This window comes from Heteronotia binoei, chromosome 15 (genome assembly GCF_032191835.1).
Source record: "Heteronotia binoei isolate CCM8104 ecotype False Entrance Well chromosome 15, APGP_CSIRO_Hbin_v1, whole genome shotgun sequence".
Lineage (NCBI taxonomy): Eukaryota > Metazoa > Chordata > Lepidosauria > Squamata > Gekkonidae > Heteronotia > Heteronotia binoei.
This window is the reverse complement of record NC_083237.1, coordinates 30,421,784-30,446,985: the sequence shown is the minus strand read 5'-3', so window position 1 is coordinate 30,446,985 and position 25,202 is coordinate 30,421,784. Positions and strand designations below refer to the sequence as shown.

The following is a 25,202-nucleotide window of genomic DNA, read 5'->3' as shown; positions in this document are numbered from 1 at the left end:
CAGAGCTATGGCTGACTCAAGGCCATGCTAGCAGGTGCGAGTGGAGGAGTGGGGAATCAAACTCGGTTCTCCCAGATAAGAGTCCGCACACTTAACCACTACACCAAACTGGCTCTAGAGTTTGGCCACCCCAACTCTAAACACTACTTTGCACTGGCTGCTCTGTGTCAAATGTCGTTGGGATTTATTTAGTGGATAAAATTGAAGGTACCATCTTGCTCTCCTTGAAGGAAGGCCAGGATACAAACAGATTAACTAAATCTTGAAAAGAGAATAATAGCAACCCCGTTTTTATTTCCCTTCACTGAAATTCGTTTTAACAACGATCTGTAAAGATTTCAAAAAGCTCCCACTTGACTTTATCTTCTTCAGTGCAGGCAAAATCAACCAACCATCCAGGCAGGTTTGCTGACTATTTAAGGTGAACCAAGGGGTAGCTATAGCTCTGTGCGAAAGGTCAGGCCACTGCCCTCCAGTTCCCAAGCACAGACTTCATCCATCCATTCACTCTGAGCCACTGTGAAGTGTTCCTTCCAGTCTCCTACGGTGCCTGCAGGTGAGAGAAAAACCAAGCCAGAAAGAGCTAAACCATCTAGAATCATAAAGTTGGAAGGGACCTCCAGGGTCATCTAGTCCAATCCCCTGCACAATGCAGGAAACTCACAAACACCTCCCCCTAATTTCCTTGCTTATTCTAACCTACTGGGCTTCACACTTTCTCTCTTTGAGAATCATTTTGTCAACATCTCTGCATGAAGACATACCGTGAACAAGAAACAAGGGCCATTTTTTTGTAGCTGCAGGCCTTCCAGCTCCCCTCATCCTATACAACCTCCAGATCGAAAGCTAATTCCAGTGAGGTATCCTTTTAGCAGCAGAAGGCTAATTTCCAAAGCAAAGGGCCCTTCAAAGACTAACAAAATATATTTATAAAATAAGAATTGTTAATGTTTAAGTTGCCTCTGGATTTCCACACATCATTACACTACAGCAGTCAGCGGCAGCTAGAAGTTCCCTGTGTGGATGCATAAAGCTGCCTTATGCTGAGTCAGACCCTTGGTCTCTGGAAGCCAGCATTGCCTACTCAGACTGGCAGCAGCTCTCCAGGGACTCAGGTTAGAGGTGTTTCTTATTACCTACCACCTGATCCCTTTAATCAGAGTTGCTGGGGACCGAACTAGAGACTTTCTGCATGCCAAGCAGATGCTTAACCACTGAGCCATGCCCTCTCCTCGAAGACAATCCAATGACAAAGTATTGCTATAGCGCAATGGTAGCCAATCATCTGTCAATGCAACATCAGATTGAAAGCTTGTCCTTGTTCTTCACCCCCATACTTGGCTGTCTGCTCCCTTTTGACTGTTTTGCTTCAACACTCAACATTTTTCATTTCTCTCGTTTGTTTGGTGCTTTGTATTTTTTTTTTAATGACTCCCTCCCCCCTACTTTTTAAATGAACTTTGGAATGGCCCTCAAGATGGAAGCAGAAGTTTTATTCAGGCTAATACAAGGACAGGCCAACCATGGCTGGGCAAATCCACTTTTTGCTATCCAAATTAGGGATCCCCCCAAACTGTTTCCTCATCACTGATAAATGTCACTGCTGTGACAGTCCTGGCTGCTTTCACCACAGGCCTCAGGCTTAACATTCTCCCAAAGGACTGGGTCTGGCCCTTACCTTTCCTCATGAACGGCGAGATGGTGTGGTCCATGACGAAAGGAGGAGCAGTGGAATAATTAAGCACCGGGTTGGTTTTCATGTTCTCAAATGCTGTGTGCTGTACAATCTGGTTGAGAACCTCTTCTGAGAGCTCCACGCCCAAAATCTTGCCAACAGCAAGGATAAGGTTAAGAAATCTGTCAGATAAAAGAAGTTTAAACTGGCTTGAAATGAGACAAAGTTGAAACATCATCAAGTTACTGTGTTAAAAACCTGTTTCTAAGGCTCATATTAAAAGGCCATCCCAACAAAATATGTATTAAAGTACCACCTTCCCCCTGAGAATAATCACAAAGGCAGTCTGAGTAAGGAATTGTTCTTAATCTTCCTTTCATTACAGGAGAGACAGAATGACTGATGGGGAGGCTTGTGGCTGTCTCTGACTGAAAAGATGCTAAACCAAGCATTTGATTAGAACACTACTGTGAGATTCCCCAGCATCAGCTTAATTCTCTGAAGCCTTTCTGACCTCTGTTCATTTGTAGCTAAAAGAACTATCGCAAAGAAGCACATGTGTGCGCATATGATCCACTCAACTCTTTCATGTCTTCGTAAAAGAGGTATAGAATTGGGTGTCGGTTCTTGGCTTCCCACCAGCCCCAAACATGGTCAGACCAGGAGCCCTAGGCGACTGCAAAGAAGAAGAAAATATTGGATTTATATTCCACCCTTCACTCTGAATCTCAGAGTCTCAGAGTGGTCACAATCTCCTTTACCTTCCCCTCCTCCACAACAGACACCCTGTGAGGTGGGTGGGGGTGAGAGACCTCTCACAGCAACTGCCCCTTCAAGGACAACTCTTATGAGAGCTATGGCTGACCTAAGGCCATTCCAGCAACTGTAAGTGGAGGAGTGGGGAATCAAACCCGGTTCTCCCAGATAAGACTCCGCACACTTAACCGCTACACCAAACAAGAGGCAGAGAAAGTGGACTGTGGCATCCTGATTTACACCATGTTATCCCTTGGCAGCCCATATGTTTTTTAAGGATGGAAAAATAAGGTGTGGGAATGTTTTGTTCATTGCAAAATCACTACTTGTCATCTCGTGCCTAGCTTACAAAATTATCAAGAAAAATTTACAGTAATATGGTTTCCAGTAGTATCATATTTGATTCAGCAAAATGTGGTTCTTAATAAGGCTTATTATTGGGACTTGCTATTTTTCTAAGGTATGTCACTCCATATTTGTATCTGTAGCAAATGTGTATTTGTCTTTGGTTTAATGCAGTGTCATGTTGTATTGGTGTATATTATAAATAAAGATTATTTCAAAAATCAAAAAAGAAAAGAAAATATTGAAGAGCTCTGTAGGTTCTCAGATTTCCCCCTATTCTCCTACTCCCCAACTGTTCCATTAGGCAACAGCACCATCCCTATCCTATACAGAATATGTCCAGGCCTACTGCCATGAACAAAACAACCAAAGAAACTTTTTACTCCTCTTTTCCAGCTCTAGTCCTCACTCACTTTTTGCAGCAAGGAAATTCTCCACAAACTGGTCCCAGTTTCTGGGATCTGGCAATCCTTTGTTCATGCGATGGAAGTGGAAATAGGAGACCGCATTGTCCTTGGCATTCCTGGCCACATAAATGATCTTTGAAGACAGGACAGAGAAGAGAGAACTCAAAAGATTAAGTGCCAAGGCCTTCCTTCTGCCCCAGCTCCAATTCCTCACCAGACTTTCAGTCATTTGAAAAAAGGGAATTTGAACATGGTCTGGACCAGGGGTCGTTTTGTAGAAAAATAGGTGGTGGAGCTCATCCAGGGATTGGTATGCAGCTGTACCTACTATTCAATGGACAAGGTGGGGAGGAAGAGGGGGAACTCAGGAGCTGCTGAATCCAAGGGCTCGTCTGGACACCAGAAACATTCCAACCCACCATGTTACTGAGATGAGGGAAGGCCAGAAGTTGTGATGAATCGGTGGCAAGGGAAAGGCCCTCTTCTGATGTTTGAGGCAGACACTTACCTGTCATTACAACTATCTGAGAGAACAATGTTCATATTCTCCTGGCACTAAACATTTGCCCCTCTGGTTGCTTTCTTGATTATTTTCCATCTTAAACTGTCAAGATGGCATGCCCCCTGGGCCAAGCTCTTGCCCTCCTGGTTACTGTTTTTCACAAGAATGCAAGCAGAGAAGGTGTGTTATGTCTTGAACATAAGCTGTTGTACCGCATGGCGATCGCTACTGAGGCGACCTGTTGGTCCCCGGATGTGGCTCGCCAGACGCCCCGCCCATCAAGATCTGTGGCGGGAAGTTTGACTGACCAGGATTGGACTGGTCAGACAAGGGGGCAGTACTCTCTCTTTTAATGTGCTACTGAATAAACCATGTTGCCTTCAAACCATCTCGGTTCTCAGTACATTACAGTGGCGACGAAGGTGGGATCCTAGCCAGCCCACTCCTTAGGGGCTTCGTGGATCCGGTCGGAGACAAAGAAGGCAAACCGGTGGGAGGCCGACACGCCCGCCGCCGCAGCCACCATGGCTAACCCAAGCGGAACCACGGGCCGTCTCGAAGAGTTCAACCCCGCTACTCCGGAGAGGTGGGAGACCTACACTGAGCGGGTCGAGTGCTACCTTCGAGTGAACAGGATAACGGAGGATAGCTTAAAGAGAGACGTCCTCCTGAGCGTCTGCAGAGAGGCCACGTTTGAGATCGCCAAGGGTCTCTCGGCCCCCACGAGGATCACGGAGAGGACGTACGAGGAGATAGACTCCTCAGTGGGCACTTCTTGCCCCAACCCTCACTCATCGCCCGCCGGTTCCTCTTCCACAAGAGGGACCAAGAGGTGGGAGAGATGGCAGCGGACTACCTGGCGGCCCTCCGCCAAATCGCGGGCAACTGTAGCTTCGATAAGCTAGAGGAGACCCTGAGGGACCGTTTCGCCTGGGGCCTGAGGGACGAAAGACTGCAACAAAAGCTCTTCGCGAGGGAAGAGCTCACCCTCCAGAGCGCCTTCAATGAGGCTGTTTCGTTCGAGCGGACCATGAAAACCTTCCCCAACATGAGGGTTGACACCGTCCATCAGGAAGAGATGGGCCCCAGCCAACCAGACGAGGAGGAGGCACACCAGCTACGCTGCCAAACAGGGGTGGGCCTACAAGCAACTCAGCGACCCCGAACGACCGAGAGACCAGCCGCCACCAAGTGCGCCAGCTGCAGAGACCTACATGAGTGACTGGACTGCCCCTACCGCAACATGGTCTGTAAGAGCTGCGGCAAGATGGGGCACATTGCGAGGGCTTGCCGGGCCAAGGCCACCTGCCGCCGCCAGTCTACCAACCAGGAGTCGACCAGGGACTACTCGACTGCTTCGACCAGCGTGCAGGTAATGAACTTGCCCGACAATACCCCCCAAAAGGTCAAAGTCTTGGTCAGGATTGAGGGCAAACCCTGCCTGATGGAACTGGACTTGGGTTCCTCCATCTCCAGAATATCGGAGGAATCCTTGAGGAAGCTGTGCCTACGTGGCGGGCCCAGGCTGTGACCAGCATGCTTCGTGCTATGGGACTTTCAAAAAACCCCGTTCAGATCCTGGGATGGGCAATGGTGGGGGTGGAGTATAACGGGTTTAGGGATAAACTCGACATACTGGTGGTTAAAAAGCAGCTTACCACCTTGTTGGGCTTGGCCTGGTTCCGGCCACTGGGAATAAAGATCGTGGGGGTGCAGCAGCTAGGGACGCGGGGATTCGAAAATGTGTGCAGAGGTGTTTGATGGGGCCCTGGGGTGCTACAAGGGCCCTCCCATATCCTTACCCCTCGATCCCCACGTACGACCCTTAAGGCTGAAGGCCAGGCGGGTTCCGTTCGCTTGAAGCCTAAAATTGAAGCAGAGCTAGACCGCCTCACAGCCCAGGGAGTGCTGGAACCCGTTGCCTATGCCTCATGGGAAACCCCGATAGTTACCCCGGTGAAGCCGATTATAAGTGCACCATTAACAAGGCACTACAAGATAACCCCTACCCCGTTCCAGTAATCAGTCATGTTCTGACAGCATTAGCGGGGTCTAAAATCTTCGGGAAACTAGACTTAGCCCATGCGTACCAGCAGCTGCCCATGGACGCTGCGACGGCAGAAGCACAGACCATAGTAACCCACAGGGGGGCGTTTAAGGTGCGACAGTTGCAGTTTGGGGTGAGCGTGGCCCCGGGAGTGTTCCAGAGCCTGATGGATTCTCTCCTCAAAGGGATCCCTGGGGTGCAACCGTTTTTCGACAACGTTTTGATCGCCGCACCGGACGCGGAGGAGTTTAGCAACCGACTGCAAGAAGTACTCCGCCGTTTCCAAGAGGCCGATCTGAAAATCAAGCGAGAAAAGTGTTCCCTCGGGGTACCGAGGGTAGAGTTCTTGGGGTTTGCGGTAGACGCAGCGGGGATCCACCCGACACCAGACAAAACTAAGGCCATAGTGGAAGCCCCCGCCCCCAAGGGCAAGGCGGAGCTACAAAGTTTCTTGGGGTTATTAAACTTTTACCATTCATTCCTGCCCCACAAAGCCACCATAGCAGAACCCCTCCACAGACTCCTAGACAAAAACGCCATGTGGGTCTGGGGAAAGGAGCAGGATGCCGCTTTCCAGGCGATCAAAGGGCTGCTCGTATCTAACAATGTGCTCCACCATTTCGATGAAAGCCTGCTGGTGATTTTAGCATGCGACGCGTCACTGTACGGGGTGGGTGCCGTCCTGGGTCACCAACTCCCAGACAGGAGGGAGGTTCCGGTAGCCTACTACTCAAGGACCCTGACCCCAGCGGAGCAAAATTATGCCCAGATAGATAAAGAGGCCTTAGCGATCGTGGCAGGGGTGCATAAGTTTAACGACTACCTGTACGGGAGACGTTTTACCATAGCCACGGACCACAAACCGCTCCTGGGCCTCCTTGCCCCGGACCACCAAATGCCACAGATTCTATCACAGCGGTTTTGCGGTAGAATCAGTTCCTCAACTCCTACACATATGCCGAGGTCCACCGGCCGGGCAAGCTGATGGGACACACTGACGCTCTCAGTCACATGCCGCTGCCCTCCATAGACCCCGATCCGGCCCCAGCCCACCATGTGATGCTCATCGAAATGCTACCTGAGAGACCCCTACATGCAGCAGAGGTAGCGAAAGCCACGGGACGCGACAAAATACTCGCACGGGTTTTTGACTGGGTGGTAAGGGGATGGCCAGAGGGAAAACAGGGCGAAGAGTTCAGGGCATACACAACACACAAGGAAGAACTATCCTCCCACAAGGGATGTCTTTTATGGGGGAGCAGGGTGGTGGTTCCCCTCCCCCCGCTGCGGAGACAAGTGCTGGAGGCCCTTCATGAAACACATCCAGGGATTGTATGGATGAAGGCCTTAGCACGCAGCTATGTATGGTGGCCGGGGATGGACGAAGAGATAGAGGGGTGGGTCCGGAGGTGCAAAGCATGCCAGGAGTCCCAACCCGAACCGCCCAGCGCCCCCGCGCAACTCTGGGAAGCACACAGGAAGCCGTGGTCTAGGCTACACATTGACTTTGCGGGGCCCTTTTGTCAGAACTTGTAACTTTCCTGTAGGCTATTAGCTTAAGCGACTCCATATTGAAATCAAACACTAACCCAGGCAGCTTTGCCCAAGTAACTAACCAGCCTACATGTTGTGTGTGCTTGTGCATTTCAAACAAACTGTGATCACTGAAGTGTGACAGATAGCCCAGGGTCAACATCTGCAGATGGCCTTTGAAGCCAGGCCAGCCCGCACTTTCCCAGCAGGATTCCATCCTCCCTGCCTGATAACAAACCCTGAGAAACAGACTGTTGTCCCCACCCGTGTGAACGATCGTTTTATTGTTGTCAACAGAATCACATAAAGTGTATCCAAATGCTAGCTTTCGCTATCAGTGTTATTCTGTACCTCCAGCTCTGAAGTTCTCAATAAATGCCTATACTTGCAACTAAGTCTTGGGCTTTACTTGAAGTTCTGCCAGTTCTGACACCTTTCAGGACCAAATATTCTTCATCCTGGTGGATGCATATACCAAGTGGTTGGAAGTTATTCCGGTAGCTTCAACCTCAATGGCAGCGGCAATCCGGGCGCTGAGCAGGGTCCTGAGCACGCACAGGATTCCGGACACCATCATCTCTGATAATGGGACAGCCTTCACCTCCTGGGAATTCTGGGAGTTCTTGTAGAGATACCTAATACAGCACATACGGTGCACCCCCTTCCATCCGGCCACCAACGGCCAAGCAGAGCGGATGGTGCACACCACTAAAGAAGCCCTGGGCCGTATCGTGCAGGGGGACTGGGACCACAGCCTAGCCGCCTTCCTATTCGATAATAGGATAACCCCCAACCCAGTCACTGGGGTCAGCCCAGCCGAGTTGTTAATGGGATGGAAGCTAATCACAAGATTAGATCGGCTGCACCCCGACCGGGCCACCGACATCCGCAGTTCCCCCGAGATCAGAGAAGCGGCCAGGGGATTCTTCCCAGGGGATTTGGTGTATGCGATGAACTACGCTAGCGGCCCCGAGAGGGTAGCGGGCCGGGTGCTACAAGTAATAGGGTCCCGCCACTACAACGAATCAACGGAGGGAGGCAGTATACTGGGGAGGCATATAGACCAAATGCGCTGCCGGAAGAGCAGGCTGCAATACGGAGTGAAGAGGGACCCACGGCCGCACCCGCCAAGAGAGCCACCCCGCCCCCGCCGACTGCTCCGGCCAATCGGGCGGTAGAGCCACACCGAAGCGGGGGCGACTCCTCAAGAGTATGGACACCCGACGAGCAGCAGGGCACAGACAACCATAGGCCGGGGTTTCTCCCACACGGGGAAGCCGCCACCCCATCTGCCACAGCAGCCATGGCCCCTGCGGCACCTGAAACTGCTCCAACTCCACTAGTAACCCCAAGGAGGTCAACCAGGGAGCGCACGGCCCCCGCTTACTTGCAGGATTATGTGTCCTGAGCTAAGGGGGGAGGAGTGTTATGTCTTGAACATAAGCTGTTGTATCGTATGGCGATTGCTACTGAGGCGACCTGTGGGTCCCCGGATGTGGCTCGCCAGACGCCCTGCCTATCAAGATCTGTGGCGGGAAGTTTGACTGACCAGGATTGGACTGGTCAGACAAGGGGGCAGTTCCGGGTAATGTATATAAGCAGGACCCGGCCCGCGTGCTCTCTCTCTTGTAATGTGCTACTGAATAAACTATGTTGCCTTCAAACCATCTCGGTTCTCAGTACATTACAAGGTGACAGGAACAGCCTGAACAAGAAAGAGTTGGAGAAACTGATCCAGAAGGAGTTGACCATTGGACCACACTTGAGTGATGCTGGGATTCAAGGACTGATGTCTGATCTGGATCACGATGGAAACCAGGAGGTGAACTTCCAGGAATATGTGACCTTCCTTGGTGCCATGGCAATAATTTACAATGAGGCACTGATGGGCTAATCATAGATGAGCCCAGCTAGATCAAGGCAACCTAGCCTTGAGAAACAGGCAGTGCCTCTGTAAGTGGCTTTGTGTGTAATAAAAATTTATTTCGGTAAGAAAAAAAATATTCACATTGCAATCAGATTCCACATCCTGCATGAAATTACTCAGTGCACACTGAACTAGGGTTGCCAGGTCCCTCTTGGCCATTGGCAGTGGCGGAGGGAGTAGGGTTGCTAGGTCTTGGTGTAGAAATTCCTGAGGATTGAGGGCAGCAAGGCTCCTATACAGGCCCAAGCTTCAGTGGAGCTGGGAAGGCCAATGACCTCAGTAGGGTACAAGGCCATGCAGCTCACCCTCCAAAACATCAGTTTTCCCCAAATGTCTGTTTGGAGATAAGTTCTAATTCTGGGGGATCTCCAGGTCCCACCTGTAGGCTGGCATCCTACAGGTTTTGGACATTTTTGGACTTTTTTGGGGACATTTACTCCCTTTGCTTCACAGATTACTCAAGTTTAGAAACAAAGAGGTCCCAGAGAAGAATTCTATTAAATTGTATCTTCCCAGAGGTGCTGCCACCTCTGTTTTACTGACCTTACAGTTCTGTTCCCAAATGGAAGGAGGCATAAGCTGAACCGGTAGGTGAAATTTGAGTGTGCGTGGAGAGGGCATTTTTTTCACCTCTTCAAAGTCTGAAATGTAAAAGGCAACATAGAGCCAAGAAAACCTTTATCCTCCCCTTTCCTCTCCTCACTGTGATTTAGGACTAGGGTTATCAAACTCCAAGGCTGTTTCTCCCACTTTCCCTGATGAGAAGGAAAAGGAAGGCTGGTCTGAAAAGTCTGGGACATGTGTCCATCCTGGACATGAAATTCCTGGAGGTTTGTGAGTGGCCTCTGGGAAGGATGGGGTTTGGGGAGGAAGGGACATCAATGGGATATAACGCCATAGAGGCCACCCTTCAAAGCAGCCCTTTTCTTTGGGGAAATGGATGTCAGTTACAAGTGGAGATCACTTGTAATTATGGGAGAACTCTAGGCCCCACTCGAAACCCCCTCATTCACCTGAAGGGAAAGGTTTTGGAAGAATTAATTCTATGAAGGGCATCTGTCCGAAGATGGGGACCTGATCGCATTTTTCTGGATCTCCTCTATGCTGGATCATGTTCACAATTTCCTGGATCCAGGTGGTTCCTGATGAGGAAAAGGGGGGTTGGAAGAAGAAGACTGTAGATTTATACCCTGCCCTTCTCTCTGAATCAGGGTCTCAAAGCAGCTTACAATCTCCTTTATCTTCTTCCCCCACAACAGATACCCTTTGAGGTGGGTGGGGCTGAGAGAACTCTCACAGAAGGTGCCCTTTCAAGGAAAACTCTGCAATAGCTATGGCTGACCCAAGGCCATTCCAGCAGTTGCAAGTGAAGAAGTGGGGAATCAAACCCAGTTCTCCCAGATAAGAGTCCTCACACTTAACCACTACATAGCAATCTCACAATTCTGCCTGTTATCTTTAATACTTCCCACCCATATGTCAAGTCGGCTGATTCAATAACGAGACCTTTTTGATAAAACGTTTCTAGTTTATTGATATCATTGCTCTCGACTACTCAGAGAGATTGGAAGACTAAGGAACATACAGCAAAGTGAAATCATATAAGGTATACTTCAAAGGGATTCTTTAGGGAGGGGGCACTATGCAGGGCACATTCACACATTGATGTTACAATTTCATTCTCAGGCCTGTTTGCCTTGGGCAAGAAACCTCCCCCCGGTGCCCAGCCTGAGAAGGCACCACAATCTCTTTCACATATTCCCATTTCAAAGCAAAACTACATAACAAAGGAAGGGAGGGGGGAGAGGAAAGTTCGAGCTAGCAGCATTGGCATACAGTGTGGCTTTTACCCAGAATGCTTCCCCCTGAACCAAAGATGGAATACAGACTTGACCAGAGTTGAAGCAGACTTGACATACTGCCCCCCCTAAGCTCCCGCCACCGTGTGTGGCCGCAGGAGAGGCAACTGGTTTTTAGAGTCCTGGACTTCGCAGCTCGAAAGGCCCTGTTCCCCCTTCCGAATGGGAGGGGGTCCTGGTGATGGAGGATGCCAGTCCGAAGAGCCAGGGTCTCGACGAAGCAAGCTGCAATGAAATACAGGGTGTATTTTACCAAGGGCAGGAGGCAGATCTAATTCCACAGTAACTGGGTTAATGACCCTTTTTATTTTGAAGGCCCCCACAAACTTATACGCCAGTTTCCGGGAGGGTTGAGAGAGAGGTAGGTTCTTGGTTGATAGATACACAGAGTCCCCGGCTTTGAAATTCCAGGCAGGGACATGAGACTTGTCATACTGCTTTTTATAAGTCTCTTTGGCAGCCTCCAGGTTTTCTTGGATGGCTGGTCAACTCTGGCTCGGCCCTTTCCACCACTGTTCAAAAGCTGAGGGGACCTCTTGACTCCCCCCCCCCCCCGGTAGGAGGGGGACTGGTTTTCCCTCATACCCAAAGACAGTAGCGAAGGGAGAGGCTTTGGTGGAGCTGTGCGCACTGTTGTTGTAGCAATATTCGGCAAAGGGGAGGAGGTCCACCCAGTCGGACTGGCGTTGATTTATGAAACACCTCAGGTACTGTTCTAGAATCCCGTTCACACTCTGTCCGTCCGTTTGAGGGTGGTAGGCAGAACTCAGCCCCTGCTCCATGCCCACCAATTTACAAAACTCCCACCAGAAGGTGGCAACGAACTGCGGCCCGCGGTCGCTAATGACCTTATCTGGGAACGAATGTAATTTTACCACGTGATCAAAGAAGAGGGCCGCCAATTTCTTAGCTGTGGGCAATTGAGCGCACGGGATGAAGTGGGCTTGTTTTGAAAAGGTGTCTACCACCACGAGGATCACTGTTTTTCCCCGTGAGGGGGGGAACTCCACTATGAAATCCATCAACACCACCGACCAGGGCCACTTAGCCGTCTCTATGGGGTGTAGGAGCCCCGGCGGTTTCCCCCCCTCCATTTGGCCATGATGCACACCGGGCAGCTAGTTACAAAGTCGGACACGTCCTTCCGCAGGGACGGCCACCAGAACTGCCGGTTAACTAAGTGCAGGGTTTTCACATAGCCAAAAAGTCTAAGCGAGCCGTCCTTTTTCTTGCAGAACAGCACAGGGGCGGCGTGGGGGGCCGTGGCTGGCCTAATGAACCCCCGCTCCAGGTTTTGGTCTAAGAACTTGCGCAGTTCCTTCTTCTCGGCCCATCCCATCTGGTAGAGTTTGGCTTTCGGTAAGCTCTCCCCGGGGATTAGCTCAATGGCACAGTCTGTGCTCCGATGGGGGGGCAACTGGTTGGCTTCCTGCTCGCTAAACACCCCCATCAGGTCGCGGTAGGCACTCGGAACAGGGTGCGCCTCCTCCACCAACACGCACGCCCTCTCCTTAGCCACAGGAGCCCGTGGACCCCACGCCGTGTCCCATAAGTGGTTCTTACACAGGGGGTCCAGAAATCTGATTGTCTGGGCTCTCCAGCGGATTAGGGGTTCGTGCTTCTCCAGCCAGCCCACCCCTAGTACCACCGGGTAGGAACACGAGGGGGCAATAACAAAGATCTCGTGGTCCCAGTGTTCCTCGATCCCCATGGGGCAGGCCTGCATTTCCCGGGTGCACAGCTCTCCGCACATCACAGATCCGTCCATCTGCACAAACAGCATGGGGTGGGGCAGCTGTGAGCTCTCTAGTCCCAGGGCGTCTACTACCTTGGGGGAAATCAACTCTCGGTTGCACCCCGAGTCTATTAGGGCCCGAATCTGCAGGAACCGCCTCAGTTTGGGGTTTAGAAGTTTCACCGTGACAAAGTACAATTGTCCCGTTACTCTCACCATCAGTGGTGCCTCATCCCGCTCGACCTGCTGGTTGGCACCTTTCAGAGCAGGCCGGAGTCGTTTCCCGCCGGTTCCTCAGCCCAGGCTAAGTCGGCCAGCTCATAAGAACATAAGAACATAAGAGAAGCCATGTTGGATCAGGCCAACGGCCTATCAAGTCCAACACTCTGTGTCACACAGTGGCAAAAAAATTTATATACACACATACACTGTGGCTAATAGCCACTGATGGACCTGTGCTCCATATTTTTATCTAAACCCTTCTTGAAGGTGGCTATACTTGTGGCCGCCACCACCTCCTGTGGCAGTGAATTCCACATGTTTATCACCCTTTGGGTGAAGAAGTACTTCCTTTTGTCCGTTTTAACCTGTCTGCTGTCTCCGCGGAGAGCAGCACCTTCTCGTCCAGTGGTTCTTCCGGCACCGTCGCGCTGCTTTTCGCCGCATCCTTAGGGCGGCCAGTTGCCTTATTCGGCCCCGGGGTACTGGGTTTCACCGCAGGTGGGAGAGCCCAGGCGGGGGCCGGCTGTGGGCAGCTGGAGGCGAGGTGGCTCGGGTCCCCATATCAGAAGCACCGCTGCGGGCGGTCTCTTGGCTTTTGGGGGCTCGACTTTCCCCGGGGCGCCCCTCGCCTGGCTTTTTCCTGACTGATGTTGGCGTAGCATCACAACTCTTTTCAGGTTAGTCTCTACTTCGCCCACCAGCTGGATCCACCCCACCAGGGTGTCTGGGCTCACCTGGGTGAGGGCCCGATCCAGAATGCTGGCATTCAGTCCATTAGAGAAATGCTCGATCTTCATCAGCTCGCTCCAGCCCTGGACTCTGGCTGCATTCGCCTAGAAATCTGCCGCATACTCGCAGATGGAGCGGGACCTTTGTTGCATGTTACGGAGAGCCGCCAACGCATGGGTCTCCTGCAGGGGGTCTTCATACTGGGTTAACAGGGCTTGAAGGAAGGTGTGCACATAGTCCAGGTCAGGGCTCATAGTTTCGCACAAGCTCACGTACCAGCGCTTAGCCGCCCCTCTCAGCTTCGAACCCAGGTAGTCCACCCTGCTAAATTCATCTGGGAAAGAGTTCCCCCAATAATACATGAAGCTGTTTGCTTGGGGTGGAATGCGCACGCTCTGAAGAGAAGAAGCCCCTCTCCGGATAAGAAAAGTTTAGGACCCAAAGATAAGTAAATATTGAAGTTTTTGGGGTCATAATATTTGGCAGTGAGGCTAGAGAGTCAAAGAAGTAAAAGGCGTGCTCAGAAGAGAGCTAGCAGTGAGAAAAAGGGAGTATTTTGGCAAAACAGATAAGAAACGGAGGCAGTAATTAGCAGCATAGAAATGGCTGCCGCTACAGTGAAACAGCTTTCGGAACAAATAGCACAATTTCAGGCTTTAATGATGCAATCTCAGAACAAGATAGAGGAAACTGTTGCTGAGATAAAAAATGAAGTTAGTCAGATAAACAAGGAACTGCAAGATATTAGGCAGCTGGCCAACAAAGCAGATAAGGCAGCTTCAACAAATAAGAAGGACATAGTTCATTTAAAGGAATAGATTAAAAGCCTCTCTGACAGAGCAAGAAGGGCTAACCTTATCGTCCATGGTATTTCAGAAGACATTGACTCACGACACTTGGAAGATGGGATAATAAATTGGCTTTCAGAACAGCAAACAGGTGTTATGATTAATGCTGACCAGGTTGAAAGAGTTCATAGGTTTAGAACCAGAAGATCAGGAGGAGATCCTAGACCAGTGATTGTTAAATTCACAAGAGAAAAAGTGCAGCAGCAAGTGTTTTTGGCTTTAAAGAAGAAGAAGGGACTGGAATTTAAAGGGAAAAGGGTATATGTGAGACAAGACTTTTGCAGTGAGACACTGGAAGAAAAAAGACAATTGAAGCCATTTGCAGATAAACTCTTTCAGAACAAGATATTGTTTACATGGCTTACCCAGCCACTATTGTAATCTATAAAGAAGGCAAAAGACTCACAGCAAGGAACCCAGCTGAAGCAAAGAAACTCTTGGAGAAGATGGGTTTGGACCCAGGGGAAACAGGAACTCAACCAGAGGAAGAGTTTAATGTCGATGAACCAGAGGAGGGGTCCTCTACACGTCAGGAGAAATGACAGAGGACGAGACTATAAGACGTCTAAGGAGAAGGAGGAACTTCTAAAAAAAGGGAAAATAAGAGGGAGTGGATATTACGGTCTTAAGTGAAGGAAGGAAACAATAAAAGATCCAGGAGGGGGGGAGGAGTGCCCACCTAAAGGTATAGGGAGGGTGGAGAGATCAACCCAAACGCAAGCCCTATACCAGAAGAGGGGAGGGGGGATGATGGGGAAGAGTGGGGGGAAAGGGTGTGGGAGGGGAAAAGGGATAAAAAGGAGAAGCAAAATAGACCTTGTTATCCAGCCAGGGAAGGGAGGGGAGGCGAATGATTATGGCTAAAACAGATTAACAAGAATGGTAAAACAACAAAATATAGATATAATGTATTTACAGGAAACACATAAGGCAAAGGATGACATTAAACCGTTGATTAAACACCCAGGGTGGAAAGTATTGGCTGAAGCAAGAAGTAGAACTAAGACGAGAGGAGTAGCAATTTTAGTACACACAAGGATTGATATTAGGATATTAGATCTCGTTAGTGATAGGGAAGGGAGATATTTGTTCATTAAAGGTAGGTTTCAGAATAGAGTAATAATGCTGATAAATATATATGCCCCAAATACAGGACAGAGGAGATTTTTGAATAATGTTCAGAAATTCTTAGAGGGAGAAGTTATTATAGCAGGAGACTTTAACATAGATAAGACCAAGGAGAAGGAGAAGGAGGCTAGGTGGAAAAGGAATTTGGTAGAAGCGCATGAGGCCTTAGGCTTGGTTCCAAAGCCGACACATTTATCAAGTAGACACAAAGCTTCTTGTATAGATTATATATTTCTTAAAAAATCAAATAATTGGGAGTTGAGGAAAGTAACAACCCATCCAATATGGATTTCAGACCATGCTCCACTGAATATAGAACTGGTGATAAAAAACGAGCAAATTGGAAGGACCTGGAGATTTAACAGTATGGTTTTATTAAAAAAAGAAAATAGACAATATATGGAAAATTTATTTATTTATTTATTTATCTAAGATTTATATCCCGCCCTTCCCACTAGGTGGCTCAGGGCGGCTTACAACATATAAAACTAACATAAAATCTAAAATTAAGCATTAAAATCAACATTTCATAAATTATAGTTAAAAATCTAAACATTTGTTATATACATAGACATTAAAATCACAAAGCGGACCTACAGCTACACTCATCGGTTGCATGTTCAATAATAATAATATTATATAATAAAAGAGGATCAATATGGTTTTGTGAAGAATAGGAGTATTGCACATCCTATAAGGAATATATTAAATGTATTGTACCATAAACATTCTGGGCAACTTGCTTTGCTTAAATTAGATGTATACAAGGCATTTGATACGCTGTCCCATGAATTCTTATGGTCCATAATGAAGAAGTGTGGGATTGGGCCACTATTCTTAAAAGCCATTCAAGAGGTCTATAGGGAGGGGTCAGCAGTGGTAAGAGTAAATAACGAACATATGGATCAGCTCCCAATTGAGAGGGGTGTGAGGCAGGGGTGTCCACTTTCCCCATCCCTGTTTATAATGGCAGTAGAGCAATTAGCAGAAAGGATCAGGAATTCAGGGAGAATAGAAGGCTGTAGAATGGGAAAGGAGGAAATAAAAATCAACTTATTTGCAGATGATATAATCATGACAATATCTAACCCGAAAGAAGCCATTAGAGAAACGAAAATTATTTTAGAGGATTTTGAAGCCGTGTCAGGTTTAAGAATAAACATGGGAAAGTCTGAAATAATGTACTTTAATGTTGGTTTGGAAGAAAGGAAAGAGATTAATAGGATAACTAATATGGGGATGGGAGTTAAGAAATTTAAATATCTAGGGATAGAAATTTATAAAAATATTAACAGGATAGTTGAGGGAAATTATAATAAAATCTGGGAGAAGATAGAGAGGGATATGCAGCAGTGGGGGAAAAGGACGATGAGTTTGACCACTAGAGTAAAGAGTGTATCAATGTTCTGGATGCCAAGGTTGTTGTACCTTTTTCAAATGATACCATTGGAGTTAGATAAGCAAAAAATGATTAACTGGAACCCTAAAATAAGGGAATGGATATTTGGTAGTAGGAAACTTAGATTCCCAAAAAAATTAGCATACAATCATAAATCGGAACTTGGATGGGGAGTCCCAGATATAGTCAATTATTATGAAGCATTTCAGCTTAAGGCATTATTAGAGATAGAGAAGGAAGGGGATCAGAAATGGATAAGGTTTGAGAATGAAGCTAACAATGGGGTAGGAAAACATGGCATCTTTACGAACATGGGGGCGAAGGAACTTAATTTAAACGTGGGACCAAGGAAAAATGGGCTAAATGTTTGGAAGAAATGGCAACCAAAATGGCTGAATCAGGTATTTAGATGGACGCCATTAGAAACGTTGATGGAAGGAGATAGGTGGAGCGAACTACTTAAGGCTAAAGGATTTAGAAGGGTAGAAGATTTGTTAATACTAGATAAGTTAAAACCATTACATGAGTTTCAAGAAGTTGTAGGAATACAATACTGGCTTAAGGCTACAGGATTGTATACTAAAGTTAAGAAGGAAGTGGAGAAGAGTAATTTAAATGAAGAAGAACCTATAGAAAAGTTTTACAAATTAATGGGTAAAACAAAAAAAGGATTAGTAGGCATCCTATACAGGAGTATGAATTCAGGCAATGAAGGAGCAATAAGCTACCTTCAACGGTCATGGAGTTTAGAAGGCCAAATAACAAAATGAACAGGGGAGAAGATAATGGAAGGTTTAAAAAAATTAAGATACATAAGGTTAGAGAAATGGAATTGAAAATTTTTACCAAATGGTATAGAACTCCGGCTACTTTAGCCAATATGTTTCCTGGGTTGAGCCCTAAGTGTTGGCATTGTAAGAAAGAGAAGAGATGGTATACCCACATGTGGTGGGAATGCCCTGAGGCCAAGAAACTATGGGATATGGTAGTGGAAATGATAAATTCTTTCAGGTAGAGCCGAGAATTAACTTTGAACTAATGCAGATGAGTTTATTAGGGAATGAAAAAATAGGGAAGAATAATCAAGATTTACTAAAAGCAATGATATCAGCGGATAAAGCGGTAATAGCGGCAGGATGGAAGGATAAAAGTAAATGGAAGGAAAGAATTTGGCACAACTATCTCTTTGATTTTGTCCAGTCAGATATAGCTGCCACAATGTCGCAAGAAGTATCATGGGAGGAAAGAAGATCAAGAATCAAAGAAAAGTGGCAGACCTATCTGAAATGGGCGAAGGAAGAAAGGAGAGTGGACATTCAGTGGAAGCTTCAAGTCCTTTGTCCCTGGCTGGAAGAAGAAAAGGATGTATAGACTAAGGGGGGTGGGTTGGGAGGAAAATGTAAAATGGATATCAGAAACCATGTAGAGAAATGTATAATAATAATAAAAATATACATTGAAAAAAAAAAGCTGTTTGCTTGAATGGCGAAGTAGTTCACCTCCTCCGGATCCCCGTCGAAGGTCGCGTCCAGCTCTCGCCCTCTGCCTGCGTCGCGGGGGGCCGCCGGTACCCGAGGAGCTGCGCCTCTTGCAGGGGCTTCCACCTGGGCCGGTTGGCCTGGGCGGCCTCGGGTCGCCGGCTGAGCGGGTTGCTGCCGCCGGGACCCGGTCACCCCCAGCGCCCTCCCCAGTTGGGCCGTCAGGGTGTGCATCTCATCCTTCAGGCTCCAGATCGTTCCGTTGACCTCCCGTCGGACCATCAAGCGGAACATCTGGTACTCCTCATCGTACCTGCCTTTGGGCCTCAATTCTCCGCTCTCGGCCCCTCTGCACTCAGCACCCTCATTCTCACCCTCTGGGACTTGGACGACGACGATGCTGTCCGCCTCCCCCGACTCGATGGGACCCGGGTTGGTGGCTTCTGCTCCGGCGATCCGGACTTGCTTGGTGTGGTGAGTCAGGATGGCTTCCCGGCAGATCGGGGCCTGTTCCATGATGGTGGTAGAGGTCCGCGGTTGATACTGCCGGGGTGTAATCACCAGCTGGAACTGCGGGGGGGGGGGGACTCCGCGGCTCTCCTGGAGTCGAGGATGTGGCACGGCGTCTCTGCCCCTTCCAGATCTACGTTGATGGGAAGTTCTCCGTTGTCCGGAATCTGCTCAGCCATAAGGCTTTAAAGTTGCCAGAAAGGTTGAACTTCGTTGGGGAGTCTTCCAAAATGTCAAGTCGGCTGATTCAATAACGAGACCTTTTTGATAAAAAGTTTCTAGCTTATTGATATCATTGCTCTCGACTACTCAGAGAGATTGGAAGACTAAGGAACATACAGCAAAGTGAAATCATATAAGGTATACTTCAAAGGGATTCTTTAGGGAGGGGGCACTATGCAGGGCACATTCACACATTGATGTTACAATTTCGTTCTCAGGCCTGTTTGCCTTGGGCGAGAAACCTCCCCTGGTGCCCAGCCTGAGAAGGCACCACAATCTCTTTCACATATTCCCATTTCAAAGCAAAACTACATAACAAAGGAAGGGAGGGGGGAGAGGAAAGTTCGAGCTAGCAGCATTGGCATACAGTGTGGCTTTTACCCAGAATGCTTCCCCCTGAACCAAAGATGGAATACAAAGTTGACCAGAGTTGAAGCAGACTTGACACCATAGACCAAGTAGCTAAACTTCAGTGAGGAATATATTTGGGGAAGGAATTCCACACTGAGGTCTATATATATTGCACGCACACCATTCTGACATACACCTCCCCCCCGCCCCGTTCTTTTTGCTGTCACCACCAGAATATGAATTAGAGATATCATGAAAGAGAGATAATATACCATCCCATCCCTAAACCCTGCCCTCTTCAGACACCACCCTCAAATTTCCAGGAACTTCCCAACCCAAATGCTTTAATGTACACCTATTTTCTATTTTCACAGCACTAATCCGTTGGAATGTTTTCTAGAGAGATGAAAGTACCTACATATCCCTTGGTTTCATCTGTTTCAGAGTTCTGTTCCAGAGGAATTCTTTTCTTTTAGAAGGTTGATTTGATGTTTTTTTTGTTTTTTTTTAAATATAAAGCTGAATGGGTGGTTGGACAGGATGCTTTAAGATGAATTTCTTGTGTGTGGTGATGTTGCTTTTATGGCGGTGATTGTTTCAGGCTTTCATTTTAATGGCTTTGAAGAGCTGATGTAATGGCTGGGGTGTTAGTCTGGGAAGTGGGAGACTCAGGACCACACTCCCAATTGGCCACAAATCGAATAGAGGTGAAGCCCATTCGATTTCATGTCTGAAGTGACTAGTGGTGGTGGAAAATGCCGTCAAATCACACTTGACTTATGGCGACCCCTAGTGGGTTTTTCAAGGCAACAGATGTTCAGAGATGGTTTGCCATTGCCTGCCTCTGTGTAGGGCCTTGGAATGCCTTGGTGGTCTCCCATCCAAGTGCTAATCAGGACTGGTTTTGCTTAGCTTCCCAGATCTGACAAAATCAGGCTAGCCTACAGGATCATAACTACAGTGGGGCCTGGGGAGGTCCAGGCCCCACCAATCAAACCCCAGTATAACTTTTCTGGCCCCACCAATCAGTCCCCCATTGCTTGACGTCGCTGTGTTCAATAGGCCTTAACCTAGGGTTGCCAATCTCCAGGCGGGGGCAGATGATCCCCCGGTTTGGAGGCCCTCCCCCCACTTCAGGGTCATCAGAAAGCGGGGTGGGGAGGGAAATGCCTGCTGGGCACTCATTATTCACTATGAAGACCGATTCTCATAGGGAATAATGAAGATTTGTGGGTATCTGGGACTCTGGGGGGGCTGTTTTTTGAGGTAGAGGCGCCACATTTTCTGCATAGCAGCTGGTATCTCTCCTCAAAAGTCCCTCCAAGTTTCAAAGATATTGGACCCGGAGGTCCAATTCTATGAGCTCCAAAAGAAGGTGCCCCATCTTTCATTATTTCCAGCGGAGGGAAGGCATTTAAAAGGTGTGTGGTCCCTTTACATATGATGGCCAGAACTCCCTCTCCCTTGCTTCCTTCTGCATAACAGCTTGCTTTGCCAGGCTTGCTCAGTTGCACAGGAACTACAGAGCAAAGCTTCTATTTTCTCCATTGGCTAAGGCTCCTCCCTTGGGGAGGGGGGGAGGGTGTAATGGGCAACGGCAATGGCGACGATTATGCTGGGCCCTCGCCCAGAGTGACAGCACCAGCAGAGCATGCAGCTGTCCCCTCTTATGCTCCAGGAGCTGTCTTGCTGCCACTGCCTGAGCCAGCATTCCCCACGCCTGGCCCAGCAGCAGTAGAGGAAGTACAGCTACAATCGAAAAGCCCAGCAGACTCACCCCCACAGATAGCTCAGCTGAGGGAGTGACTCTGCAGGGACTTAGTGACCTGATGAAGAGATGCATGCCTTCAGGGAAGACAGTTGCTGAGTCCTGAGTCCTGGCAGGAGCTTCACCGCATGTAAGTTGGAACATCGCCGGAGGCCCATTTAGCCCCCTGCTTGGGGCTGGGCTCCTCATGGAAGCAACAAGTCGCATCTGTGAGGACCTTGCATCCACCACAGCGCTCATTCCTGATCAAATCCCTTGGCTTCCTGACTCTTGTCTCTAGACAACCTCGCTCTCTGACTCCCAGCTTGATTACCTGACTCGGCTTTGGTTCAGACCTCCCTCCCCCTGGTTTGACCTCAGACCAGACTTGGACTTTGTTTCCCAACTGCACCCTGCCCATGACAGAGGGACAGCTTGCTTTTCCAGGCTCTCTCAATTGCACAGCAGAACTACTGTGTCAAGTTTCTCTTTGTTCTATTGGCTGTGGCTCCTTCCCCTCCTGGTCCCCTGGGGAAGGAAGGAAAGAGCGAAGAAAGCACCTATAAGATCGAGTGCTAATGTTTTAAGCACGTTTTATTTTTTAAGTTTTTTAAATCTTTCATTGTGTTTGTCTGTGTGCTTTATAAAGTATATATCTCCGCTACCTGACATTTTATGACACACATGGCCTGGTTCAACAAGGTCTCATTTTTGTCAGATCCGGCCCTCAGTTTGGTGTAGTGTAGCCAGTTTGATGTGGTGGTGAAGAAGAAGAAGATATTGGATTTATATCCCACCCTCCACTCCGAAGAGTCTCAGAGCAGCTCACAATCTCCTTTACCTTCCTCGCCCACAACAGACACCCTGTGAGGTGGGTGGGGCTGGAGAGGGCTCTCACAGCAGCTGCCCTTTCAAGGACAACCTCTGCCAGAGCTAAGGCTGACCCAAGGCCATGCCAGCAGGTGCTAGTGGAGGAGAGGGGAATCAAACCCGGTTCTCCCAGATAAGAGTCTGCACACATAACCACTACACCAAAGTGTGCAGACTCTTATCTGGGAGAACCGGGTTTGATTCTCCACTCCTCCACTTGCAGCTGCTGGAATGGCCTTGGGTCAGCCAGCTCTCGTAGGAGTTGTCCTTGAAAGGGCAGCTTCTGGGAGTTTTCTCAGCCCCACCCACCTCACAGGGTGTCTGTTGTGGGGAAAGGAGATAAAGGAGATTGTAAGCCGCTCTGAGACTGATTCAGAGAGAAGGGCGGGGTATAAATCTGCGGTCTTCTTCTCATAACAAATGAGTTCGACACCCCTGCTCTTACCAGTTCTCAGCTGTCATTTTTAGAAGGCAAGTTGCATGGGGAAAAGTACAGATTGCAGATTTTTCCTTATATTTTTGCAGTGGAAAAGGCTAGGGACTGTGTGGTTGTTGTTTTTCATGTAAATCAGAAACTACTACATTGCTATTGTGTTTTAACAGTGTATTGCAAAAATCTCTAGGTTCCAAGTCCTGAGTGACTTTAAAACACAGGCCCTCTGGTGGCAGAGGGAGAAATGGCAGCCATGGAAGGGTTAAGGAAAGGAAAGTGTGGGGAAAGTGCAGTAATGAGGACAACAGAAACAATAGTCTCTGGCTGCGAACACACACACTAAATAATGCACTTTCAGTGCACTTTCCAACTGGATTTTGCCAGTTCACACAGTAAAATCCAGTTGTAAAGTGCATTGAAAATGGAGTGAAAGTTCATTATTGTGTGTGTGCAGGGTTTTTTTGTAGAAAACGCCCAGCAGGAACTCATTTGCATATTAGGCCACACCCCCGACATCAAACCAGTTGGAACTGTGTTCCTGTGCATTCCTGCTTTTTTTTTTTTAAAAGCCCTGTATGTGTGTGTGTGTGATCACAGCCTCTGTGCGGAAACAACAGCAACCAAGGATGAATGGTAGTGCCTGCTCACGTATTCCAGTTAAAAGCATAGGAAATGATTTGTTCTCAGGCTTTAGCCGCCTTCTCACAGGTGGAAAGCAAAGGTACTTTCTGTTCTGAGCATGTACTGATTGCTTTTCCTTTACTTGTAAGTAACTCCTCCCTGTCTGTATCGAATTATAAATAAGTGCCAGAACTGTCTTGTTGACAAAAGAATTGGTTTTTATATCACACTTTTCTCTACCTTAAGGAGACTTAAAGTGGCTTACAATCTCCTTCCCTTCCTCTCCCCACAACAGACACCTCATGAGGCAGAAGGGATGAGAGAGTTCTGAGAGAACTGGGACTAGCCCAAGGTCACCCAGGAGGCTTCATGTGAAGGAGGAGGGGGAAATCAAACCCTGTTATCCAGATTAGAGTCTGCCACTCTTAATTAAGTCACTACTGGCAAAGGCTCCTACATAGGCATGAACCCTAGAACCAGGGGTGGAATTCTAGCAGGAGCTCCTTTGCTTATTAGGCCACATATCCCTGATGTAGCCAATCCTCCAAAAACTTACAAAAAAGAGCCTTGTAAGCTCCAGGAGTGTTGGCTACATCAGAGATGTGTGGCCTAATATGCAAAGGAGCTCCTGCTAGAATTCCACCCCTGCCTAGAACTCCTCTCTTTAGAAATGAAGTGATATCCCCCATCTCCTTTGACTACATTCTAGATCTAAAGCAGCTCCCCTAACTCTGCTAAAAGTTACAGTGGTGCCGTAATTGATCATCATCCGGCGGAGTTCCGCTTACCACCCCCAAACCGACAGACAGACAGAGAGGGTGAATGGGCTTCTGGAACAATATCTGAGGTGCTACGTCAATTATCAACAAACCAATTGGGTGGAGCTCTTGCCCTTTGCCGAGTAAGGATACAATAACAGCATCCACAGCTTCACCAAAGCCTCCCCATTTCAAATTGTCAATGGGTATGAAGGGAGGCCATTTCCTTCGTTACCGAGCCCGAGCACCTCAGCAGCCCCTAGTTCATGCCAGCAATGGTGGGAAGGAATTAAGAAAGGGTGGGGGGTGATACAAGAAAATCTGGAAGCTGCAAAAAAGACCTACAAGGACTATTTTGATAAAAAGCACTCCCCCCAGTGGGAGTTTAAGGTGGGTGAAACGGTGTTCCTGTCCACAAAGAACCTTCCTCTACCAAAGGCATGCCGAAAATTAGCTTACAAGTTCCTAGGGCCTTTCAAAATAAAGCGAGTTATCAACCAGGTCACAGTAGAACTGGAGCTACCTAAAATGTTTAGTAAGATCCACCCTGTTTTTCATTGCAGTCTTATTCGGAAGGACCCTGGAGCCACATCTTGGCACCCCCGCCCTCCAGAGCCACCTCCTATCCAAGTGAAGGGTCAGAGCCACCATGAGGTGCAGGAAATTTTGGACTCCAGGGTCCAGAGGGGAATCCTATACTACCTAGTCCGATGGAAGTACTTTCCCCCAAGCTGCGATGAGTGGGTAAAGTCAGGAGATCTGCGAGCCCCACAGCTGCTAAAGAAATGTTACCTACTGCACCCAGACAAACCCCGGGCAAGAGCTTAGGGGGGGCAGTATGTCAGATGTGTAACTTGCTTGAACCAAACTGTAGCTTAGAAATACTTGACATGACTAACGCCATGATGTATTCAGTGTGACCTCTGCTTTACTAACCATGAGAAATGTAGCAAGCACCTTTCCCCAAAGCATTCTGTAACCGCAAGGAGTAAAATCTCACACTCGGCCTAGAAGCCATCTGTGATCTTTGAAGTTAACATTTCCAAGGTCTCTTTCCTTTGAAAGGAGATAAGACCATGGGAAGCACCAACTGTCTCTGA

At 48.3% G+C, this 25,202-nt stretch overlaps 1 protein-coding gene and 1 pseudogene across 1 annotated transcript; one reads left to right on the top strand and one right to left on the bottom strand.

The window, feature by feature from the left end:
• Window positions 1-274: 274 nt before the first annotated feature.
• Window positions 275-13,805, bottom strand: LOC132583350 (sulfotransferase 1C1-like; annotated as a pseudogene).
• On the top strand, window positions 3,750-9,217 carry LOC132584386 (protein S100-A6-like). The gene is made up of 2 exons (XM_060256257.1): window positions 3,750-3,865; window positions 8,957-9,217. The coding sequence occupies exons 1-2, from the start codon at window positions 3,796-3,798 to the stop codon at window positions 9,157-9,159; spliced, it is 273 nt and encodes a 90-aa protein (XP_060112240.1). The 5' UTR covers window positions 3,750-3,795; the 3' UTR covers window positions 9,160-9,217.
• Window positions 13,806-25,202: the final 11,397 nt, after the last annotated feature.

Bases quoted from the DNA above. Each gene is read 5' to 3' on its own strand.
- LOC132584386 (XM_060256257.1), top strand. From the start codon at position 3,796: ATGGCATGCCCCCTGGGCCAAGCTCTTGCCCTCCTGGTTACTGTTTTT. The intron at 3,866-8,956 runs GTGTGTTATGTC...GTACATTACAAG, and splicing joins CAAGAATGCAAGCAGAGAAG to GTGACAGGAACAGCCTGAAC.